Below are 22408 nucleotides of genomic sequence, written 5' to 3'. Positions count from 1 at the left end.
TTTCATTAACCGTAGTAAAATCGCCTGACGGTATCCGAAATCAAATGCAAAGTAGGCAATTCGCAGTTGAGGAGTTAAGTGATGGTGTGTGACTAGAGCCGGTTTGGCTTCACTTAGCAGGGGATGCAGGTGTTTATTTCCGAGCGTCGAAGTGGTTGTGTCTAGGGGAGGTGACGTGTACATACAATTAAGGCAGTGATTTGATTGTATGCATGATCACACGGGGTACTATGTATGGGCAGCTAACTCAACCCTTCCAGGCAGAGGACGTGTTTTATTATTATTCTTATGGGCGTAAGAACGATTTGATTCAGTTTAGGACACACCTTTCTGACTGAAGGTTATAGAAACGGTCTTCATTAATTGTGTGACAGGTAGTACGATTTGCGAGATTGAAGAATAATCCCATGGTTTATAATAATGTTTGGTGATGTTTGAATACCCCTGTTGGAGTGGGCTCGATCCTCAAGAATGACTGGAAGCTTTTCAGTCATGTAATGCCACGAAAGGGTGTAGGGTGGCCATTTACCCTTAAATGTAATAGACTACGATAGCCTAGCCTCAGACTCCTACACTTCAAAGAGGATAAAATAGAATAAGGGATGTGGTACGGGACTGAAGTTGAATGGAGATAAGGGTTGCGCGGTGGTTTGTGGTGACCGATGTGGGTGAGGTGGCAGGATGTGGCGTCAGGCTGGAGATAAAAAGAAACGTTTTTAATAATCTGATGTCGAGGATGCAACGACTGGTAATGCAGCATCCGGCTTTGAACTTTGATATACTTTGTCACTATACGAGAATAGTATGAAATTAAATTAAAAGTGGCGATTTTTTTTTCCCGATCGGCCCGTTCCCGATATCCAGTACTCCGCCTACCGCACACAAGACTCGCCCCCAACAGCCTTCAGCGTCACCACTTGGGCTTTGAATACCCTGTTTAGATACCCTGTGTCAGAGATATCACATTCAGTTCTGCTGAGGTGGTATGGCTATGGGTGTTTTTATGACATGTGAAGCCATTTGGTTAACAGGCGACACCAGCAGTCAGTTTTGCATCACTTGACAGCTTATGTGAAGTGTAGCATTATATTGTGAAGATTGACCAGAATTATTCATGTTATTAAAATACCGATGCGTGTGCAACTTGGTTTGGATATTGTTCAAATTGGTATGTTACACAGTATTGATAACTGCTAATTAGAAACATGACCTAATTTCAGAAGTTGATGTCTAAGCTTGACCAGATCTTATTGCGTCCATATTTAGAAGGCGACCTAAATAATTATATTCAGCCTTATTATTAATCATTACAGTTAATATAAATGCCGGGAGGAAATGCAAGAAGTGAAAGCGTCAGTAATTACTGTGATATTTTTCAAATTATTTATTTTGAATACAATTCGGTTTACAGTTTTACTCGGGTAGGCAACGCATGAACTTCATTATACGAATATTTGTCATTTCGCCGTATTGTGAAATATTTTAAGTTTATGAAAGCGTTATTGAAAAAAAATATTCATGAATACAGTAAAATGCTCATTATTAAGTTAATTATAGCACTTCTTTGACAGTTGATGTTAATAATCAGTTTTTAGAGCAATGTTTAGGATTTTACAGCCTTTAAGGGAAGTGTCACATGCATTTAATTGTCGACGTTTAAGAGATTAAAGACAAGGGAAGAACCTTGTTTGATGTGACTTTTACACACACACACACACACACACACACACACACACACACACACACACACACACACACATCCTTTCACAGTCTCAACGTTATAAGAATCTGAGATAAACTTTGTCAGTGAGGCATTCAGTGTCCCGGGATAATGAGTGTGTATCAGGACGGTGTTGCCTGTTCACTGGTGGATGGAGTGCCAGGCGGTGAGGGTGCCAACCTTCAGCACGTGACACACACACACACACACACACACACACACACACACACACACACACACACACACACACACACACACACACACACACACACACACACACACACACACACACACACACACACACACACACACACACACACACACACACACACACACACACACACACACACACACACACACACACACACACACACACACACACACACACACACACACACACACACACACACACACACACACACACACACACACACACACACACACACACACACACACACACACACACACACACACACACACACACACACACACACACACACACACACACACACACACACACACACACACACACACACACACACACACACACACACACACACACACACACACACACACACACACACACACACACACACACACACACACACACACACACACACACACACACACACACACACACACACACACACACACACACACACACACACACACACACACACACACACACACACACACACACACACACACACACGGCACCGTTTAAGACGACACCCATAGCCATCAGAGGTGTTGGCACTTAAAGACACACACAGGTTCACACATGGCATACCCAGCCCCGCCCCTCCCTGCCCTGCGTTCGACCTTCCTCTCCTACTTTGATCTGACCTGTCCTGCCGTGCGCTGAACTGCTTTGACTTAACCTGCCTTGCCCAAACCTATCACGCCTAACTATACCTGGCCTTTCTTTGTCTTGTTAGGGGTGTCCTACCTTGCTCTACTCAGTCCTACTTTAAACTGCCCTGCGCTTCTTGACTTTGGCCTACCCTGTTGTGCCTTGCCTTGTCCTACTCCGCCCTGCCCTGCCCTGCCCTATTCTGCCAGACTTGTCCTTTTTCTACCTTGCCTTCCCTCTCCTTTTTGGGATATATCTGCCTGTGTCCGGTCCAGCTGTATTTTGACATCAACTGTCTTCTATGACGGACCTACCCTGCCCTTCCCCGCCCTGCCCTGCCTTTCCTTTCCGTGCCTTGCCTTGCCCTGCCCTGCCCTGCCCTGCCCTGCCCTGCCCTGCCTTTCCTTTCCGTGCCTTGCCTTGCCCTGCCCTGCCCTGCCCTACCTTGCTCTTTCTCATTCTACTTAGGCCTTACAAACCTTGCTCTATCCTTTTCTTCACTGGTGCCCAACACCGCCTTGTTTCAGCTTTTCTGTTTTGCTCTGTCCTGCTCTGTCCCACCTTGACCTGCCCCTCCTCCCCCTCCCCACCGACTTGTCCTCCATGCTTACTCCCCGCTCCCTACTGATCTACCTTTCTTGCCGCACGTACTCAAGGGTTCGCGTTGGCATCAGGTGGTCGTGGGAAATTAAGCTGTGCGATGACACGGTTTCGCTTAATTGCAAAGTTCACCCAGCCATCGATATTCTAACTTCATATTCCAAGAGTTCATCCAGAACTGCCTTCTGCCACCCTTCCCTCAGATAAATAGAATGCACACACACACACACACACACACACACACACACACACACACACACACACACACACACACACACACACACACACACACACACACACACACACACACACACACACACACACACACACACACACACACACACACACACACACACACACACACACACACACACACACACACACACACACACACACACACACACAAATAAACCTTCACGCGACACAAAACCAAACAAACTTTCTCGCGACCTACCGTCTTGGCTTAACTGCAGTTCTTTATTGCACCCGGATTGCAAATGAGTATGTTGAATTTAGCCATCGTTGCTATTTTCTGTTTGCTATTTTTTGCGCCTATCGCACAAAGAAAGTGTTAGATTGTACTGTACATTTCTTACTTTGTTGCTTAGAAGAATTGTAGGTGTACGGATATCTTCATTCTTCTCTACGATGTTTACAAACGTATTTTACATATCTGTACACGTCAGCTGAAGTTGTTTTTGTTTTGAGTACTGGTGCCATTTTAATATCTGCTCTTGTCGGGAAAAAGCGGATTTTTCTTGCCGGTAGCAGTACTGTTATATTTGTGTATATTAAGAGCTGTTTACCTACACATCTGTAAGTTTGCACGTCATAGTAATAGCAGAAATGTATTGCCTGTATTTCTGCACATTTCTTGATAACTTTTTTACACTAGTAGTTACTCCTTTAGTTTTTGCTTTTACTGAAAGAAGCGGTCATTTTTCATTTTTACGTCACAAAAAATTAATATACACTATATATCTGGTACACATTCGTTTTTCTTTAGCAGAATGAGTCTCAAAAGTGGTTTGTAAATTCCTAGACATCCGTTTGCACGTGACGAAAGAAGAAAGCTGATTTACATACCGGTACGCATATGGAAATTTCTTCACCCGTCGCAGTAAAGGAAAAACATTTTGTGTCAGGTCGCAGATTGGTGACGCCAGAATTGCCCAGGCGAGGTCATCCACGCGCTACTCTAACTCTGCTCACTTTCACTTTCCACGATTGCAGCCAGAGAGATGCAGTGACGGGCATTTCATGAGTCGTCCGCTACAGCTTGTTCCTACATTGTGTGATATCTAGTTTAGTGAGACTTATAGTGGAGGCAGCAAGACAAAGTAAGAAGGTATATTGTCTTGCGTTTTTAAAGACTGGTGCAAGAGCCAGCAAGAACAGACTGAAGAACAACATTGCCTTGTACTGTGGTTGTAGAAACTAAGGAGGATTATTGCCTTGTATTGTTATAAGAGGAATATTAAAACAGGAAGAACATTGTAAGAGGAATATTTTGCGTTGTGGTGTGACTAGATAGGAATTTCGTATATTTGGAAAGAATATTACATCCATCAGGGACAGACAGGAGCGTTAATCATCGGCATATAAGGCGGATATTATACATTCAGTAATAAAGTATTTACGAGTTTTGTCTTAAAATAGAAGGTATTAAAACCCATAAAAGGCAATGTAAAGAAGAATATCGTCTTGTGCTTATAATATAAAACAGATACAAATGCTATCTACAGTAGGAGGAAAGAATATTGATATGTTAGCGACTGACATTAAAAGACATCAGACACATACCGAAGCAGAATTTTGTCTTGGTGTTTTCAATACTGATGTCAACAAAACAGGAAAAAAAAATACTTTGCTGGAAGACGTATTAATACAAATTTGAGGGGAAAAAATAAAAACATTATCGTAAACTGAGAAAAGCGTGATCTTTAAGTTGTCGGTGACAGAACGAGAAAAAACTTGCGTTCCAGATCCAGAAACAGTTTGACATTCAGGTTGCTGGTGGCATTAAGAAGAAAAGAATTGATTTTGTTACTGAAGGCATACAAGCAAAAAAGAAAAATTCAGAGGTAGTTGGATATCAAAGTTACTGAAGACAGTTAAAAACAACAATGACAGCTTCACAGGTACCGTACCGTATGTAAAGTTATTGAAGATATGTAAGAAGAATAAAAGATTTTGGAGACATTTTGAAAGCTATTAATGAAACTATTAAAGACACAGGCGAAAGTAATTGTAGCTTCACAGACATAGGCTATGGGTATAAGAAGGGAAAAATACAAGCTGAACGACATCTTGATAATTACAGACATGTAAGAAGATATATTAGAAAAAAATAAGCTCTTAGACTTAAGGAGATCGATGTTCAGCATAATTTTGATATTAATGCTACTGAAGACAAGCGGAGGCGAGAAATATTGGAACAGTGCATGGGGGTGGTGATACCGTGCTTGTACAGTGCTTGTGTTGAGGGCCCAGGGGAGCGTCTGTACACTGTCACTGGGGGCCTGCTTGCTTGCCTCAGTGCCTGTGTTTGTTGCTGCCCTTCTCTCTCTGCCTTACCATCCCCACTCACCCTCTCTGATTTCTCTCTTTCTCATCGTCTCCATTCACCTCCCTAATAAATTTTCCCTCTCAACCCATACGTTTGACTTCCCCTTTTGCCATTATAATTTCCTTTCTCCTTAATCTCCCATTTTATCCCTTCCGTTCACTACTTTATCTCACCGTTCCCGTTCCGTCCCCCTGAATTTGTCCATTCATTTTCCTTTTCTCCCTTCTCATCCTTCTCGCCTTCCTCTCTAACCCTCTCCCCTCTCTCACCCTTTCTCCTATATCCATCCACCTTCCCTTTATTCCTTACCGCTCTTCTTTCTCCCACGTCACCCATATTCTAACTCCATCCCAATCACCCTCCCACCGTGATCAGTAAGGCTTCCCTCTGTCACCAAAATGGCTCCCTACGAGGCATGAGGGTGATGGTGGTAGCCGAAAGTTTGTAGACTATTACCACCCACGTCACTTGGGTATATGCATGATAGGGCGTTCCCTGAGGCCCACCAGCTCACCTGCATGTCTCACACTTTCATCGTCACTGCTTGGGCACTAACACCCCCCCGTCCTAAGTGGATAGATGCGTGTTTTTGCAAGAGAGAAATTGTATGAACGGTCGGCGGAGGCAGATATTGAGGCTTAACAAGGCACGTTTAGCTTATAGAAGGATAACAGACACACACAAAGTTAGTAAAAGCAGAGGTATAAGTAGCCCTGTTGAAGAACAACTGAGTTACGGTAATAAAAGAAGCTGGTGCGCGATAAAACTGATAGAGCCGAGTCATTATTACAGAACAGGGAAGGAACACAGGAACGGCAAGGCGTGGTTATAGACACATCAGGAACAAGAGGTGCGATTATAGAACGGGGGTAGCAGGATAACAAAAGGGGAAACAGGCAAGATTACAGTGGCACAGTCATATCGGATTCTTAGAGCCAAGATCTTGAATATAATTAATCAGAATAGAAGCACGATTACGAAGATTATAGAAAAATAGCTGATACGTGATTACAGGGAGCGAAAGGGACAGTCAGGTGTGTGGGGGAACAAGAGACAACATAAAAACAACACAACAAAAAAGCGACAGGAACTAACATATGTTTATCCAGCTGGTGGTGAAGAACTGAATGGCAATGAAGTAAGGAATAAGCGTTGATCAAGAAACGAGAGATATTAGTTAAGGAGACAAAAGCTTGAAGGATATACTCTAGTGAGACCGTAAGTGCAAGTGCATAGGGAAACGGCAAATACTGGTAAATAGGGGAAAGCAGACTGGAAAGAAAATATACAAATATTAGAAACACAATTATCAAATAATAAAAACGACAGTTGAGAGAGGACAGAAAAGTACAGTATTATGCCAGATGGAGGGGAATGTTGAGTAGGCTATGCTCACAGAGAAAAGCAGTAGATCGAGAAATACGGATATAGTGATAAATAAAAGGCAACAAAGCAATAGCCTTAAGTTGTTGGAGAGAGTAATGAAAGTAACTGGTAATGTGTATAGCGAAAGAGCGGAACAAAAAATAATAGGACGGCGAAGAAAATTATTTAAAACAGTAACGAAATAACAGATGAAATAATATGGGATACAGTAACGGGACCATGAACTACTGGAAAAAATACGCAAAATAAGAGTAACGGGTCTATGAATAAAGTTACCGTGCCTTGAAATAAGTGCAAAACGTGTGGGAAGAAAAATGCACAGAAGTTTGATAGCGCAAGAACGGGAAAAAACAAATTCAGAAAAAAACGAAAACAGATGGTAAACAGTACCGCAATAACGGATGGAAAATTATGAAGGATTGTGAATATTAAAGTTGCTAGAGAATGGGATAAGAAAAAGTTACAAAAAATAAGGACAAAGTAAAACAGTAGTGACATAAGAGATGCAGATTAACGTGGCATGAAAAATATATATAACTCGGTGTTGTGAACATAATCTATAAAAGAATGCAAACGAAATAGCAAAAACAAGCAAAGAAGTTATTGTGGAATTACAGAATTCGCTGAAAACAGCATACCAGCAACTAATGGAAAAATTAAAGTAGTCGCGGTGTTGTGTGTAAATAAAACTAACTCGGTTAAGAAAATACAAATAGATATCGCAAAAGAAAGAGGTAAAACAGTAGTGCAATAACAGTAACCAATGCCAAACAGTATCGTAACAAAAGGATAACAGACGTACGATTGCAAAGGAAACATAGTAGAGGGAAGCACATAGCAGAAGCAAGCAATTGTCAAATAGCAGCGTAACAAAGGAACAACAGATGCGTGATTGTAGTACCTAAAACAAAGCAAGTCTAACATGCATCAAGAAGAGATAGAAAGATATGGGTTATCGTAGCAAGATGGGTTCACTCTCCTTGTTGTCAGCCCGCCGTGGTGACAGATAAGCTGCTAGGTAAGAGAGAGAGAGAGTCTGGGGAGTTTACGGAAGAGAAATGATTCAAGGAGTTTACGAAAGAATGAGAGAGAGAGAGAGAGAGCGTCTGAGGAGTTTGCGGAAGAGAAATGGTTTGAGGAGTTTGCGAAAGTATTAAGTGATGAGAGAGAGAGAGAGAGAGAGAGAGAGGGAGAATTGTTGTGACACGTGTGTTTTGCATGTACGATAGCCAGTATAGTTTGTGTGTGTGTGTGTGTGTGTGTGTGTGTGTGTGTGTTTAATTTAATGTTTTATGCCCAAGCACTTGTTTTTATTGTATTTTCCTCCAATCAGCGCATGTCTATCATATCCACGTAAAAAAAAAAAAAATGTTGAAAAGAATACAAATAAAACAAAAGAAAATGCCAGTAAACCAGAGCAATAAATTCCCGCCTCGTTTAAAACCAATCCCATCATTCTTGGCTCGTGTTGATCTTGGGCTCTGGAGAAGGTTTGAGATTAGCAGATTGGCCGCTTGTCTCGACCTCTCTGTGGGCAAAAGACAAGTGTGTTTAGCAGTTGCTGGATTAGGCGGGAGACTTGAGTTGTTTTTGGTATTATGCTTATTCGTTTATTGGTTCATTTATATTCTTTTATATTTTTATCCGTGGTATATGGGGTATGTAAAGTAGTTTTCAGTTTTGTTTATATATTGGCGTTCATTTTTTCAGAGATTTGATTGATTTATTTTGGGGGAAGGTAGGCGGATGTAACTCGTATTGTTTTGAATTAGTTTATTTCATTTTCATGATCTTGAGTTATATTGGTATGAATTTGAGTTCGAGTTTGCTCTCTGTTACTAGCCGGGGTGAAGAAAGCAATGTTTAATCGTGGTGTGGTTTTATCTTAGTTATTTTTATTATTTATTATTAGACGGGATAAGGTGGCTGACTGTGTGTGTGTGTGTGTGTGTGTGTGTGTGTGTGTGTGTGTGTGTGTGTGTGTGTTTGTAGTTTGTGTGGTCTCCGAAATATGTTTAGGCAGTAGTTTTGAGTTTTATTCTGCAAGGGTGTTTTCGCATGTACCGGTACTGTGTGCGTGCGGGGAGGGAGGGGCGTGGTTGGGTGCTAGTTATTGTGTGTGTGTGTGTGTGTGTGTGTGTGTGTGTGTGTGTGTGTGTGTGTTTTGTAAATGATTTTGTGCGATAGCTTGTGTTGACGCTGTCGTTTGTTGCTGTTTATTTTTGTTCCTTGATAGTTGTTTTAGTTTCGAGATTGTTTTTGTTTTACTGTTTTGATTTAATTGTCGCTGTTGTTATATTGCTTTTGAGTCATTTGTGGTGATAGTGCTGTGCAGCGATAATTTGTGTGGTTTATTTATTTGGGGGAGACCAAGTTTGGTTTTATTGGTGCTTTTGTTGGTTTAGTGGTTGTATTTGCGGGCGCGCGCGAGTGTGTGGGTGTGGGTGTGGATGTGGGTGGGTGGGTGGTGGTAATTGTCTAGCATTGTGGAGGATTTTTTTCAGTGTGTGTGTGTGTGTGTGTGTGTGTGTGTGTGTGTGTGCGTGTGTGTGTGTGTGTGTGTGTGTGTGTGTGTGTGTCTGTGTGTGTGTGTGTGTGTGCGCGCGCGCGCGCGACAAGGAAGAAACACCCATCTTTTTTCATAATAGCTCTGAATATAAACTACTATACCATGCCCCAATTACCCAACCACATTTCAGCCTTTACGCCAGGGTAAGTAGTGCTTAAAATCGCGTATCTCAGGCCCAGAATTACAGGACTCTTGGCTCAGACTGTGGTTTTGCTTTCGTGGTGCACGTTTAGGAGGCAGAGATGGTAATAAGATGCCTTCCCCTTCCTGTATTAAGCCACTGAGGGGAGAGGATGGGTGTCTTGCGAGAGGGGAGGAAGTGGAAGGTGTTGGGATTGGGAGTGAGGGGAGAGTGGTAAGGTTAGGTAGAAATTGCAGGTTTCGAGAGGGAAGGGATGAGGAAGAGGGAGAGGAGAGATTGGAAGTTAGGATGGGAGGAAATGAGAGGAGAGGGTGAGGGAGTCAGGGAAAATGGTAAGGGTAGGAAGAAGTTGAAGCAGTTGAGAGAAGGGAGGAGTGAGCGAGAGGGAGAGAAGATGGAAATAAGGAGGGAAGGTTGATATGAGGAAAGTGAAAGGAGAGGGTGAAGGAGTAAGGGGAAAGGTTAAATTTGATTTAAAAAAAGAAAATGAAGGGCTCGAGAGAGGGGAGAGGTTGGCATCGATAAGGAATGGTATGGATGGAAATGAGAGAAGAGGGGAAGAGGGTGAGGGAATATGGAGAAAGGGTAAAGGTGGAAAGAAATTGGAGGGTTTGATTTCGAAAGGTCAAGAAAGTCGGAATTATTTAGCGAGGGTAAGGAAACGAGGAAGTGAGGGGAGAGGGTGAAATTAGGTTCGAAGGAAAAAAACATGAATGGGATTAGAGTAAGGAAAGAGGGGAAAGAGTGAGGGTAGGAGGAAGTTGAATGTTCATGACAGTGAGGGAGTGAGGGGAGTTGGTAGGGGTGTGTGGGTGTAAATGAGGAAGAGGGAAGGCGAGAAATAATGAGTGCGGGGTAAATATTGTATATGAAAAATGGAAAAAAAAAAAATAGTGCGAGAAAAATGAAATAATGAGAGAGAGAGAGAGAGAGAGAGAGATGGGCTTAAAGACAGGATGAAGTTGAAGGTGAGGGGAAAGATTAAGGTTAAGGGTGGAGTTAGATTAAAGAAGATAGGAAAGGATGAGGAAGGTAGACGGTGAAAGCGTGGGAGAGGGTGAAGGTAAGGAAGGGTGGAGATGATGATGATGCAGTTTATTTAGGCTTTTGCTGATGATGACGTAGGATGCTGAAGGAAGGTGTAAGAACATTACATTAAAGGTTTTTCTACCAGATTACTCAACCTACATTATAATATATTAGTGATAAGTCTTCTCTATTTTTTTAACGCCAAGAATCAGATACACTTAACTAATAATCTTTAGGTAACCCTGTACTTCTACCTGTCTTTTTTTTTTTTTTTTTTTTTTTTTTTTTTTTTTATAGCCTATATACATAAGTGTTACTACTGAGTATTCTGTGCAGCCCACTTGGGAAAGTAATTATAAAAGGAATTGCTGTTTGCTATCTTACCCTAAACCAACCTCCTCCTCCTCTCTCTCTCTCTCTCTCTCTCTCTCTCTCTCTCTCTCTCTCTCTCTCTCTCATTATGCCATTTAAATGTTATATTGTGCTGTCTTTCTTTTATGTCAGAGGTATAGGTTAAACTCATACTCCTCCAGTGGCAGTGAACTCGGAGTTAATGTAAATAACACTTCCCGACGGGTTTTACTTTAATATATACTAGTCCTTTCTCTCCTGCTTCTTTCTTCCCCCTTATTTACATCTCTCTCACTTGTTTCCCCTCTTCTTCATTTCTCTTCTCTCGTTTTTCTTACCACCTACCGCTTCATACCCTTTCTGTTTTAACTTCTTCCTTTGTTTATATCTCTGCTCTATTCTATCTTGTTTCTCTTTCCTCCCGTTTTCCCGTCACCTGTTTATACCCCCTTATTTTTCTTCTGTTATATCCATCCCGTTTTTTCCCTTTTGTTTTTCCTTCTTCCCTCCATTTTCTCTTCCCTACGAGCTTGCCACCTCGTCTGCCTGACCCTGCCATTTTATCGACTCCCCTGGCGTGCTAACAAAATGTGCTGATATCGTGTGTCGCGGGAGGTGTGTGTGTGTGTGTGTGTGTGTGTGTGTGTGTGTGTGTGTGTGTGTGAGAGAGAGAGAGAGAGAGAGAGAGAGACAGGCAGACAGAGAGTCGGACGGTCACCAGCAATCGGTGTGAAATCTGAAATGTGGATTTGTTTGCTAGATCTCATATCATTAGAAATTTTGAGTGTATTAATGATTTGATAGGCCTTTTGCCATATCACCAAGAGGTTGCCATATATAGCCACACCACAGCTTTCACTCATCCCTTCCATTTCACCTCCACGTCGTCCCCATAGTATTAGAATAGGTAGTCTTCAGGGTTTTAATTTAGTTTCAGATTACAGGTGGCCCTCGTTATAAAATTGTTGCCGATACTTTAAATTAGAGCAAACCGTCAAATTAGCCCTACTGGGAGCTATGGAAATTTAATGGGGACTTTCATGAAAGTTACTGTGGTCTTACTAGAGGAAAAATTAATGTGTAACAAGATTGGCTTATGACGAGGACTTACTGTACTGGAGTACCGTACGTCGTTCTCGGACGTTCTTGACTGAATCCGGATTTTTCTCTCTCTCCAGGAACGCGAACAAGCCGGCGTCTCTGAACCGGGACCGCCTGGACGAACAGCTGAGGGAACACCGCCAACTTCACGCCGACATCATGTCTCACCAGGTCAGTTGACATTGCTATCATTTTTACGTCTCTACATATTATTACTGCACCTCACCATCTCTTTACCTCGAATTATTTCATATCTCGTTCATATTATTACCTCGTTGCATTCCAACCCTACCATCGGACCGAGAAAGACATTGTTGTATTATTTCACACCGCCTCACAGCCCCGCCTCACAAGGTGGATTACTTCTCCTGACCCCCCCCCCTTTTCATTATTTAAACTAACATCAGTGAATGGTAGTCGAATCTTGTCTGACGCCAAACTGTTTATTCGTGATTAAACTATATAGCCTAGTGCAATAATGCTCGATATATATTTTATAATTCTTTTAGTGACCGTTTCCCCCATTTTATATAGGAAATAGTCCACTACTATCGAAGTAGGTTTAACCCTTCGTGTTTTCTCATTTAAGTAAGCAGCCTTCAGGGTTGCTGTGCCACTTTCCTTTGTATTTTGTGTGGTAGCCTTACCCCATTCCCATCCCCGCACCTTGACACAGCTCTCCCTCCAGCGTCAGAGTTTCTCTTCCATAGCCCCTTGCCCCCACCTTGCCTCGAATTACCTAAAATAAATGTATTTATTCTTAATGTCTGTTTATTATTTGTATGTTTCCTTATTGTTGGCCCACAGAAATATCCACAATCTCACCTTTTCATATCTTTAATTTAGACCTGCACATTCATTGCTGTACTTCTACAACAGTCATTTCCTGCCACGTACACAGCATGAATTCCACCCTTTACATGATAGCACTTCCAGAGGTGTAGGGCCAGTGCTCTATTCTGTGGGTCGATGCAGTCCAACTGTAATTTTATTCCTATGTACACTACGCTTCACCCTTATGAAAAAGATGACTGAAAAACTGAACAATCTGACAAAAAAAAACAAAAAAAAATCTTGAAACGCCACATTCCGGAAAGTTTATCCCGCGGTTAAAGGATTTTTAATAGCAATTCCGCCTCATGAGAGTTAGCCCTCCTAGATAAAACCTTTACTAGTGCCATTCATCTCATTTATCTTATCGCGTCCCCCTTATCTGGACGCTTAGGTGTGAAAGGGCGTTATGGGAAGGATCAAGTGATAAGGGGACTGCCACGTTGGGGTACTGGGTGTAAGGTAATATCTCAGAGGACATAAAAAGTACCATTAAAAAGGTTGGAAGCTGGTGTAGAAAATTTCTTTTTATTCCCTCAGAGAATTGGGTTTTATTTGTGTCCAAGTGAGGTGTGTTAAAAGTGTTGTTGCTGTCTCTTGTGTATTATTTATTGTAGTAAAGTACAGATCATCGCCGGTAAATTAGTTAAAGTATTTGATGACCCGTTGTACAGCAGTGCCAGGTTTTATGAGTAATACCGGATAAATTTTGGAATACTAATAGGCCATTATCTGTAGTTTTTAAGGAAATATGCAGGTTAAATGTGGCTGCTATTTATTCATAACGTATTTATACCTGTAAATTATTCAGGGCTGATTAAGGCATATACTGTACAGTTATTATCGTCAGTCAGGTGCTGTTGTGTTTTGATTTTGATGTTTTGAGAAAATTTATCATCCGTGGCCATATTCTGGCTCTCGATACTTTTAAGATTATTTTTTTTACCAATGTCAAATAAGTTATCGTATTTGGTCATACATTCAGTAATAAAGGTGACAAAGTATTTCTTGGCTTCACAAAGGTAATGTAATAATACTTGCTGACAGTATCTTCTTCGACGCTTCGTGCTATAGATATATATAGAGAGAGAAATTAGTGTTTTTTTTTTTTTTTTACTATTTTGGGTAATATAATCATCCATGTTGATATTCTTACTCTCGATATTAATATAGATCAGAGGAACTCTTTGGCGGTGGTTGCCAAGCTTGCGTCACTGAGTTGCAAGCCAGAACCTGTGATAGGGAGAGCTGCCAGGGACGAAGGCGACCCACTCATTAACAGTAGCATAATGAACGGCAGGCTTGGAAGGCGGTGTCAAGAGTGCCACCGTGACGGAAGGGGGTTTTTGTGGCTGGTGACGCGGTTCATATTGAGCTATTGCTTTTTACCGTTTAGGCCTATTATTATTATTATTATTAAAAATTAATTTTTCGTGAATAATGAAATGATTATATGTGAAATCTAATACGGAGATGAGGTGACAGCTGTTTTTCACTTTATATCATTTGTATAGTATATTATATGCCGTATTTATATAGATAGGGATAGATAGGTATATCTATAGATACTGTTCACCTTTTCCACATTTCTTTTCTGTTCTACTCTTTCTTCAACTGTCACTTAATGTTTCCTTGTTACTTAATGTTTCCTTGTTTCTTCTCTGTTCTATTCTTTCCTCACCTGTCACTGTCTCTTGGTAAGCCCCACCACCTTAACCCCGTGGTCTTTTTCTTGCCCACACAGGCGTCCGTGGTTCAGATCAACGACTCGGCCGAGGCGCTGCTCTCCTCAGCCTCCAACGCAAGGGTGGCCAAGAAGATCGAAACCAAGCTCAGGGAACTCAACTCAAAGTAAGTACCAGTTCACATTACTTGTACGATTATTGCTGGAAGCTGATATTTCATGAACACCCCTTACCTGTTTATCGCATATACTTGTATACCTGTACACCCGTTACTGTGTATATTTTACGTCTACACCTCTTGATACCGGTTGGTCAGTAGTGCGCCCCTTATTACTAGTAGATATTACATCTACACTCCTGAGTACTTTTAAGAGAACGTGTACAGCTTTTGTCGTTTAATAGTGCATGTACTACCACACGCTTATTACATTACTGGCATAGTCATCTGAGTGCCAGTCGATATTCCATGTACACCTGATATGTATTAGTGCACAGATCAGTACATTCATATCCTGATGCGAGGTACTTGGGTCGTCAGTACGTAGCTTTGCCAGGGGACATTTCACTTCCTAGTCACCTACGCCAGTCGGGTCGGTAATACATGTAGCTCCATGATTTGCTGTCTTTGTCGCCCTGTTTCTGGATGCAGTGTTAATTTGTAGTCTTGTATTGGAGATCTTACTGTGATTTGTTTATTCATTTATATTTCTGTACCTTTTATTTATTTTCTTTTTTATGTATTTGTATTTTTGTATGTATTTCATGATAGCCCTCGTGATTTAGTGCATATTACATCACAAATAAATACCCGAGTATATTTTTCCGTACACTTTAAAGTCTTAATTTAGCGTTCACGTACTAGCTGCCCATGAGAAGTAGTTTGTTATATTTATAGGTGGTTAGTTTTTTTTTACACTATGTACAAGAATACCTGAGCAGTCATATATATTTTTCCCCGTTCAGAGTTCTTAGGGTATCATTCATCCACTTTTAATATTTCTTGCTTCCTAGTGGCATTTTTTTATTTTTTTATTACTGAACAAGGTTGAATGGTTAAAATACGCGATGGTAAGGAAAGGGGTGGTTATTTTCATCATTTCACGTGTAAAATAGCCGATTGTGTGTGTGTGTGTGTGTGTGTGTGTGTGTGTGTGTGTGTGTGTGTACACGTGGAGAACACATGTGGATAATGACAGGTGTAGTGCAAGTGTTACGATGCATATCTGCCTCCACACACACCCACTCCACTCTCTCTCTCTCTCTCTCTCATATTTTGCTCCACTCTCTTCGCTTTTCTCCATTTTGTTCTCAGTTTTCTATCTCTTTTCCAGCTCTCTCGCTCCTTGCCTCACCCATTACATCCGCGCACTCTTCTGTCGTCTTTCCTTTCTTTCTTCATCGACCAGCACTGCTCTCTCTCTCTCTCTCTCTCTCTCTCTCTCTCTCTCTCTCTCTCTCTCTCTCTCTCTCTCTCTCTCTTCTTTTTTCTCCCTCCTTGTCATATCCACAGAATAAGGAAAATGTGCCAGTTCACTCGGATTGCGCTTTTATTATTATTATTATTATTCCTACCACCTGATGACATGTATCGTAGGAAAGGCACGGCGTGGTAAAGTATGAGTCATGTCACAACGATGCAGCCGAACAAAATCGTTTGACGGTAATATTAAGATTAAAATTAATTGTACTGAAGAAGTTAGCCTGTTCAATCCAATGACGTATTTATTTCAGTCTTGCTCTACCTCCTGACGATTTTATTCCTTCTGTTATATCCCCTTAAGATGAAGCTTTTAGAACGGGAGCTCCTTTAGGGCAATAGACCTCCCCTAAACTGCATCAGATCATAATAATAAATAAAGACACGTTATCGTAGTGAGAGTTGGAAGAATTTAGTTTTTTCTACCTAACCCCCCTCCCCATCATTCTTTACGCTGACATTGTTGGCTACACTTCAGATTTATTCCTGGCAACCACAGAAGATTTTTTTTAATGGTTTGGAAAAGAATTTGGTACGAGTTACGAACAGTATTATTTATTCACCATATGTTTGGGAAGGTGTGTTTGGGTCTACGTTTGTGTTTGTAAGGTATTGTATGTAGATTTTGTGTGTGTGTGTGTTTGTGTGTGTGTGTGTGTGTGTTTGTGTGTGTGTGTGTGTGTGTGTGTGTGTGTGTGTGTGTGTGTGTGTGTGCTTGTAGCGTGGGATGTATGCTGTATGTAGAACTGTGTAGAGCTTGTGTGTGTATGCATATGCTGATTGTGTGTGTGTGTGTGTGTGTGTGTGTGGTGCTGGTAGCGTGGGATGTGTGCTGTATGGATATTTGTGTAGATGCTTCTGTGTGTATGCATAAGCTGATTGTGTGTGTGTGTGTGTGTGTGTGTGTGTGTGTGTGTGTGTGTGTGTGTGTGTGTGATGCATACACGCAAGTATGCATGTGCAACAGCAGTACGAGTATATTGGCGCGTGGTGAGGTGGTGTGACATGAGGACGGGTGGTTGTTGGATGGTGTGTGTGTGTGTGTGTGTGTGTCACAGGTATTTATAGTTAGATGGTGAGTGATGATGTGAGAGTGTATTCTTACCTCTCTCTCTCTCTCTCTCTCTCTCTCTCTCTCTCTCATATACAGAATAGTGCCGTCAGCAACTTTATGTTCGGATTTTCTCTATTCATTAATTTCAATAGGTTGAGTTCAGACCTTACCCAACTTACCAGCACCGTCACAGATCTCTGCATAGGTGGATAGACTAAAACACGCTTATATTACTGTATTTCAACACCTAACACCATATTTCACCACCAACTACCATATTTTCAGTCTAGTAAGTCCATTTCCCCGCCGTGCTAACTTCCCTAGTGAAGCGAGAGGCCTCCACTGATGAGTTTTGCAGTCCATCGCTTGTTGTGGGTGGAGGGAGTTTGGGGAGTTAGTAGGGGTGTGGAGGGAAGAGTTGGGAGTGGGAGGGAGTCGGTTCGGGAGTGGGGGAGTGTAGAGTTGATAGGGTTGTGGATGGTAAAAGAGTTGTTAAGGGTGTGCGAAGTTTGTAAGAGAGAGAACGATGAAACCAGGACAGTGCGTGATGGACACTGAACTTACGAGGTCCAGCGTCCAGCGCCACGGGGAAATATCGTTTAGCGAGTGATGTGACAGGATGGGATAAAACCAGACAGCTTAGGATGAAACGTGTGAAACTGGGGAGGGAGGATTTGAAACGGTGACAAAAGGTGAAGAGACGAATCGGGAGACATTAGAGGGATTATGGCGCGAGTTGAAAGGGATGTAAAGGGAAGACACAGCGGGAACAGAACACTAGATTAAGCTAGTCACTGTGCCGAGGAAAAAAAGAAAATATAGAACGAGAGAGCTGGCGTGCAAGAGTCCTTTCCATTTCTCTCTCTCTCTCTCTCTCTCTCTCTCATGGAGACCCGATTGAGAGATTTTGAACAGGTCTGTTAATATTGTACATACACTCTTAGTTTTGTTGATGTGAGGAAGGAGAGTCTAGAGACTAGGAAAGAGAGAATAAAAGTGCGAATGGACAGAGTGAGAGGAAATAGTGAACTGGAAATAATGCAACGAGGGCGAAAGGAACTTGTCAGAAATGTCAGAACGCAAAATGGTGAGAGAATGTGGCTGAGTAAAAGAGAAAAAAAATGTGAAAGGAGGGAGTATATATAGAAATATGAAATGGCATGTGGGAAAAATATTTAGGAAGAAGAGAAACACTTTTGGCCAGGGAAATTAGAGAATAAGAAAATGGGAATAGAATATGAAAATGCGACCAGTGCCATGTAGAAAACTGTGAATATGATGATTATGGTAGTGATGATGATGATGATGATGGTGGTGGTGATGGTGATGGTGTTGATGGCAGTGGTGTTGATGGCAGTGGTGTTGATGGCAGTGGTGATAATGATGGTGATGGTGATAATGATAATGGTGATGGTGCTGATGATGATAATGATGATGGTGATCTCAAGGTGTACAAAGGATAAGGTCAGGCTCGAGTAACCTTGACTAGTTAAGAGTAAATTAGTGGGGGTAGGCGGCAAGAATGTCGTTGAGGACAGGTGGTGGAGGGAGGTGAGCAGAGAAGTGGGTGAGGGGGGAAGGGCTGGGGGAAGTCAAGGAGAAATGATGAGAGTGGAGGAGTTAAGCATGTTAGAGGAGAGGTTGGAGGGAGGAGAGGAAAGATGATGAGAGAGGCGTGGAGGGGAAGTGAAGCAAGTGGAGAGGAGGATGAGCAAGATGTGGTTGGTTAGAAAAGGGGTAAGGGAGTAGGTGATATGGGGAGGGGAGGGGGAATTGAGAAATGAGGGTGAGTGAATGAACAGGGGTTGGAGGGGATGGGGTGAAAGGTATGACAGGACAAAGGAAGGAGTGTGAGCTTAGATGAGAAGTGGAAGAGAGTTGGGGGGGGGGGAGATGAGAAGGGAAGGAGAAGAGGAAGAGAGTTGGGGGGGGGGGGATGAGAAGGGAAGGGGTCAAATGGGGCGAAGGAATGGACGGAAGTGATGAAGAGGGAGTTGGGAGGGGAAGGAAAAAGGAGAATGGGAGGTAGGTTAGTAGGGAAGGGGAGGGGAGAAAAGGAGAAGGGGAGGTGAGGTGAGCAGGGAAGGGGAGTGGATTAGGCGAGGTGAACATGGAAAGAGAAGTAATGGGGAGAGGGATTGAGGGAGGTGAGGAGAGTGGAGGGCAGTGAGCTAATAATGGTCGAGTCGGTTGTAGTCGGTCGTGTTACAGGATTAAGGCACAGACTGTGGACACAGCTGGCTAGGGGAGAGAGACCAACAGGAAGGAGGTAGGGAGGCAGAGTAGGGGAGAGGAGATTACGGGAGGAAGGGAGGGAGAGAAGCTGGGTTGCGAGAGGGAGGGAGAGACCAACAGGGAGGAGGTATGGAAGCAGGGGGTAGGTTAAGGGAAATAAAAGAAGGTATGGGAGGTAGAGAGGGAGGGAGGGAGAAGAGCAGGGTAGAGGGGGATAATAATAGGCCAGAGAAGATATTATGGGCAGTAGGAATAGAGAGGAAGGTGTGAGGGTAGAGGAAGGGATAGGGAAGAGGTAGGGTTTTGGGCAGAGGAGGGGAAGGAGGGTTAAGAAAAAGAGGTTATGGGAGGTAGGAAAGGTGAGAGGGAGGGAGGGAAGGGATAGGAGAGGGACGGTTAAGAGTAAGGGTATGGGGAGGGAAGGGGCAGAGTAGGGTAGGGCCATGGACAAGAAGGGTTAGTGGGTACAGGAAAGGAAGGAGAACAGATGAGAGAGGGGGGTGGAGTATTTAGGATGGGACGGTGAGCGCATTAGAGTAGTAAATACGGAAGATAAGTGAAAGATAATAGAGACCAAGAATTGTTGAAGGTGGAAATGGAAAGATGATGAAACAATACGAAGAAAAAGAAGATATGTCAGTTAATGAAAAAATGAGCTAATGAAGAGAGGTTGGAGAAAGTGTGACAATAAAGTTATGAGATATAAAAAAAAATAAAGATTTTAATGAAGATAAGTCAGAGAAAAGGCGAGACAGTAAATAAAAGGCGGAAAAGTGGAAGATAAAAACGAGAATCCGAAACAGAAGAGAAATTGCAAGATAGAAAAAGAGGGAATAATATCAATGAAGTTATGCTGGAGAAAAAGCGAGACAGTAAGGAGAGGATTGGAAAAATAAAATAAAAATAAAAAGATTGTTTGCCAAGAGTGAGCTAAATAAGGAGTTAATTCAGGGTTGTGTCTTAATTTGCCATTCGTCTCAGTCCAGTCTACCATCATCTCACTTAGTTTACATTAGGTTAGATGAGACTGTGGTTTGGCTGTTCCTACTTATACGCTACTCCTCGTGTGTATTGCTCTATCCACGCTGCATTGAGAGAGAGAGGGGGGGGGGTTGGAGATCTCGTTTCCGATATTTATTAAGCCACTTATAGTAAATACTACTTAACCCTTTCATCATCAGTGGACTCTTCTAAGCTGAATGGAATCGACTGGCGGTAGCGAGAATGGAAAAAAAAAAATGTTACAAATGTGATTAATGGCGATACCTTCTGACCTAACTTTTTTTTTTTTCTTTTGTCAAAGTAGAAAAAATAGAATACAGATGATGTCATGGTACGGGAAGGCTGTATAACTGTCTCAACCAACCCCCTGGAAAACAGCGACGACTCTTAGGATTTTACTATGACCAACATCCGGCGATTTTATTCATCTCAGAGTAGTCCCTCGCCCTTGTTGGATTAAACGGGCATGGTACACACGACACATTCACACACAAACGCCCACCGTCCATATTGATGAGAGGTGTATGTTACCACTACTGTACCAGCACTCTTACTGAAATCCTCACATACACAATTGCATTGTTTAGAGATTACCAGAAAGTACTTCGGCCCGAGTCATGTATAAGATAAACATGAATTGGGACGTGGTCGGATCATTCACATACCCACGTACCCCTACAAATGTGTACAGCCACATAATCACACACATAATCCTACGCATTAATGCACACGCACTCCTACACTCACACCCGCATATACAGTTGTGTATCACACACATACACCCACCACAAATAAGTCGCAGTAAGTATAATTCACCCACAAATACTTTGTGCCAGAGTCACGCGTAGGGGCAATAAATGTTGGTAGAGTCGGCCATTTTATCCACCTTGACACTGACATTTAGACGGGATGAAAGTGAAAGCTCGTAAACTCCTTACTTAGTGGTTGATGGTTGGAGTAGCTGTATTGTTAGTAGATGCTGGAGGGAGTTGGATGGGCGTGGAGGGATAAAGGTGACCTATGTAGGTGTCCTCTTACCGTACCCTTCCCCTTCCCTTTCTTGTCTCGTTTCCCTTCTCTTATATATATATATATATATATATATATATATATATATATATATATATATTAAGTCTGATTTTGGTCTTCTCTGCTCTGCTCTAGGCTGTTTCTCATTTGTCTTCTCTCTTCTTCTCTTTTTCTCCTTCCTATTTCTCCTCCGCTGTCCGCTTAATTTGTTATAGGAACTTGAGAGATGTTGCATTGAGATGGTGGGCTTGGATGGCTGGAGGTGACTAGCATTCTCTTGTAATAAGCGAATTCTATTTTATTTCTCCTCCTCCTCCCCTTCCTCTTCCTCATTTTTTTTTTTTTTTTACTCTGTTCCTATCCTATCTTTTATTGCTCTTTTCTACCGTGTTTTCGTCTCTCCTCTCCCGTTCCTTCTTTTCTCTTGTTTGTTTTTCCTTTATGAGTAGTTGGTTTGTTAGTTGTGACAGATGCTGCATGGAGATGGATGTGCTTGGAAGGATGGAGATTATTGATAAGGCTTCCTCTTACATCTCTTCGTCTCACGTTTCTCCTTCACATATTTACATCCTCTGTTCATTTCGTCCTTCGTCAGTTATCCAAATATTATCATGCTGTCCTATTTTCCTGTGTTTGTTCTGTCCTCCTCTCCTCTCCTCCCTTTTCTTTTATGGGTAGTTGGACTGCAAGAGGTGACAGTTGCAGCACTGAAGGTGGTATGCATGGAAGGGTAGAGATAGCCTATAAAAGCGACCCCAAGACACACTCAATTTTA

At 42.2% G+C, this 22408-nt stretch overlaps 1 protein-coding gene across 1 annotated transcript in view; it reads left to right on the top strand.

Annotated features, from left to right (window-relative positions):
- Positions 1-22408, top strand: part of shot (dystonin-like protein short stop) — a 250965-nt gene that overhangs the window by 144193 nt on the left and 84364 nt on the right. Inside the window, exons 24-25 of the mRNA XM_080279354.1 lie at positions 12398-12491; positions 14896-15002. Of these exons, the coding sequence (XP_080135480.1) occupies positions 12398-12491; positions 14896-15002 (201 nt within the window). The remainder of the gene's footprint in view (positions 1-12397; positions 12492-14895; positions 15003-22408) is intronic.

The sequence above is a fragment of the Coenobita brevimanus genome, chromosome 78 (assembly GCF_032717465.1).
Source record: "Coenobita brevimanus isolate Jiangsu-jjx chromosome 78, ASM3271746v2, whole genome shotgun sequence".
NCBI classification, from domain to species: domain Eukaryota; kingdom Metazoa; phylum Arthropoda; class Malacostraca; order Decapoda; family Coenobitidae; genus Coenobita; species Coenobita brevimanus.
The sequence above is the reverse complement of the archived record's forward strand: the minus strand, read 5'-3'. Positions and strand labels throughout refer to the sequence as shown.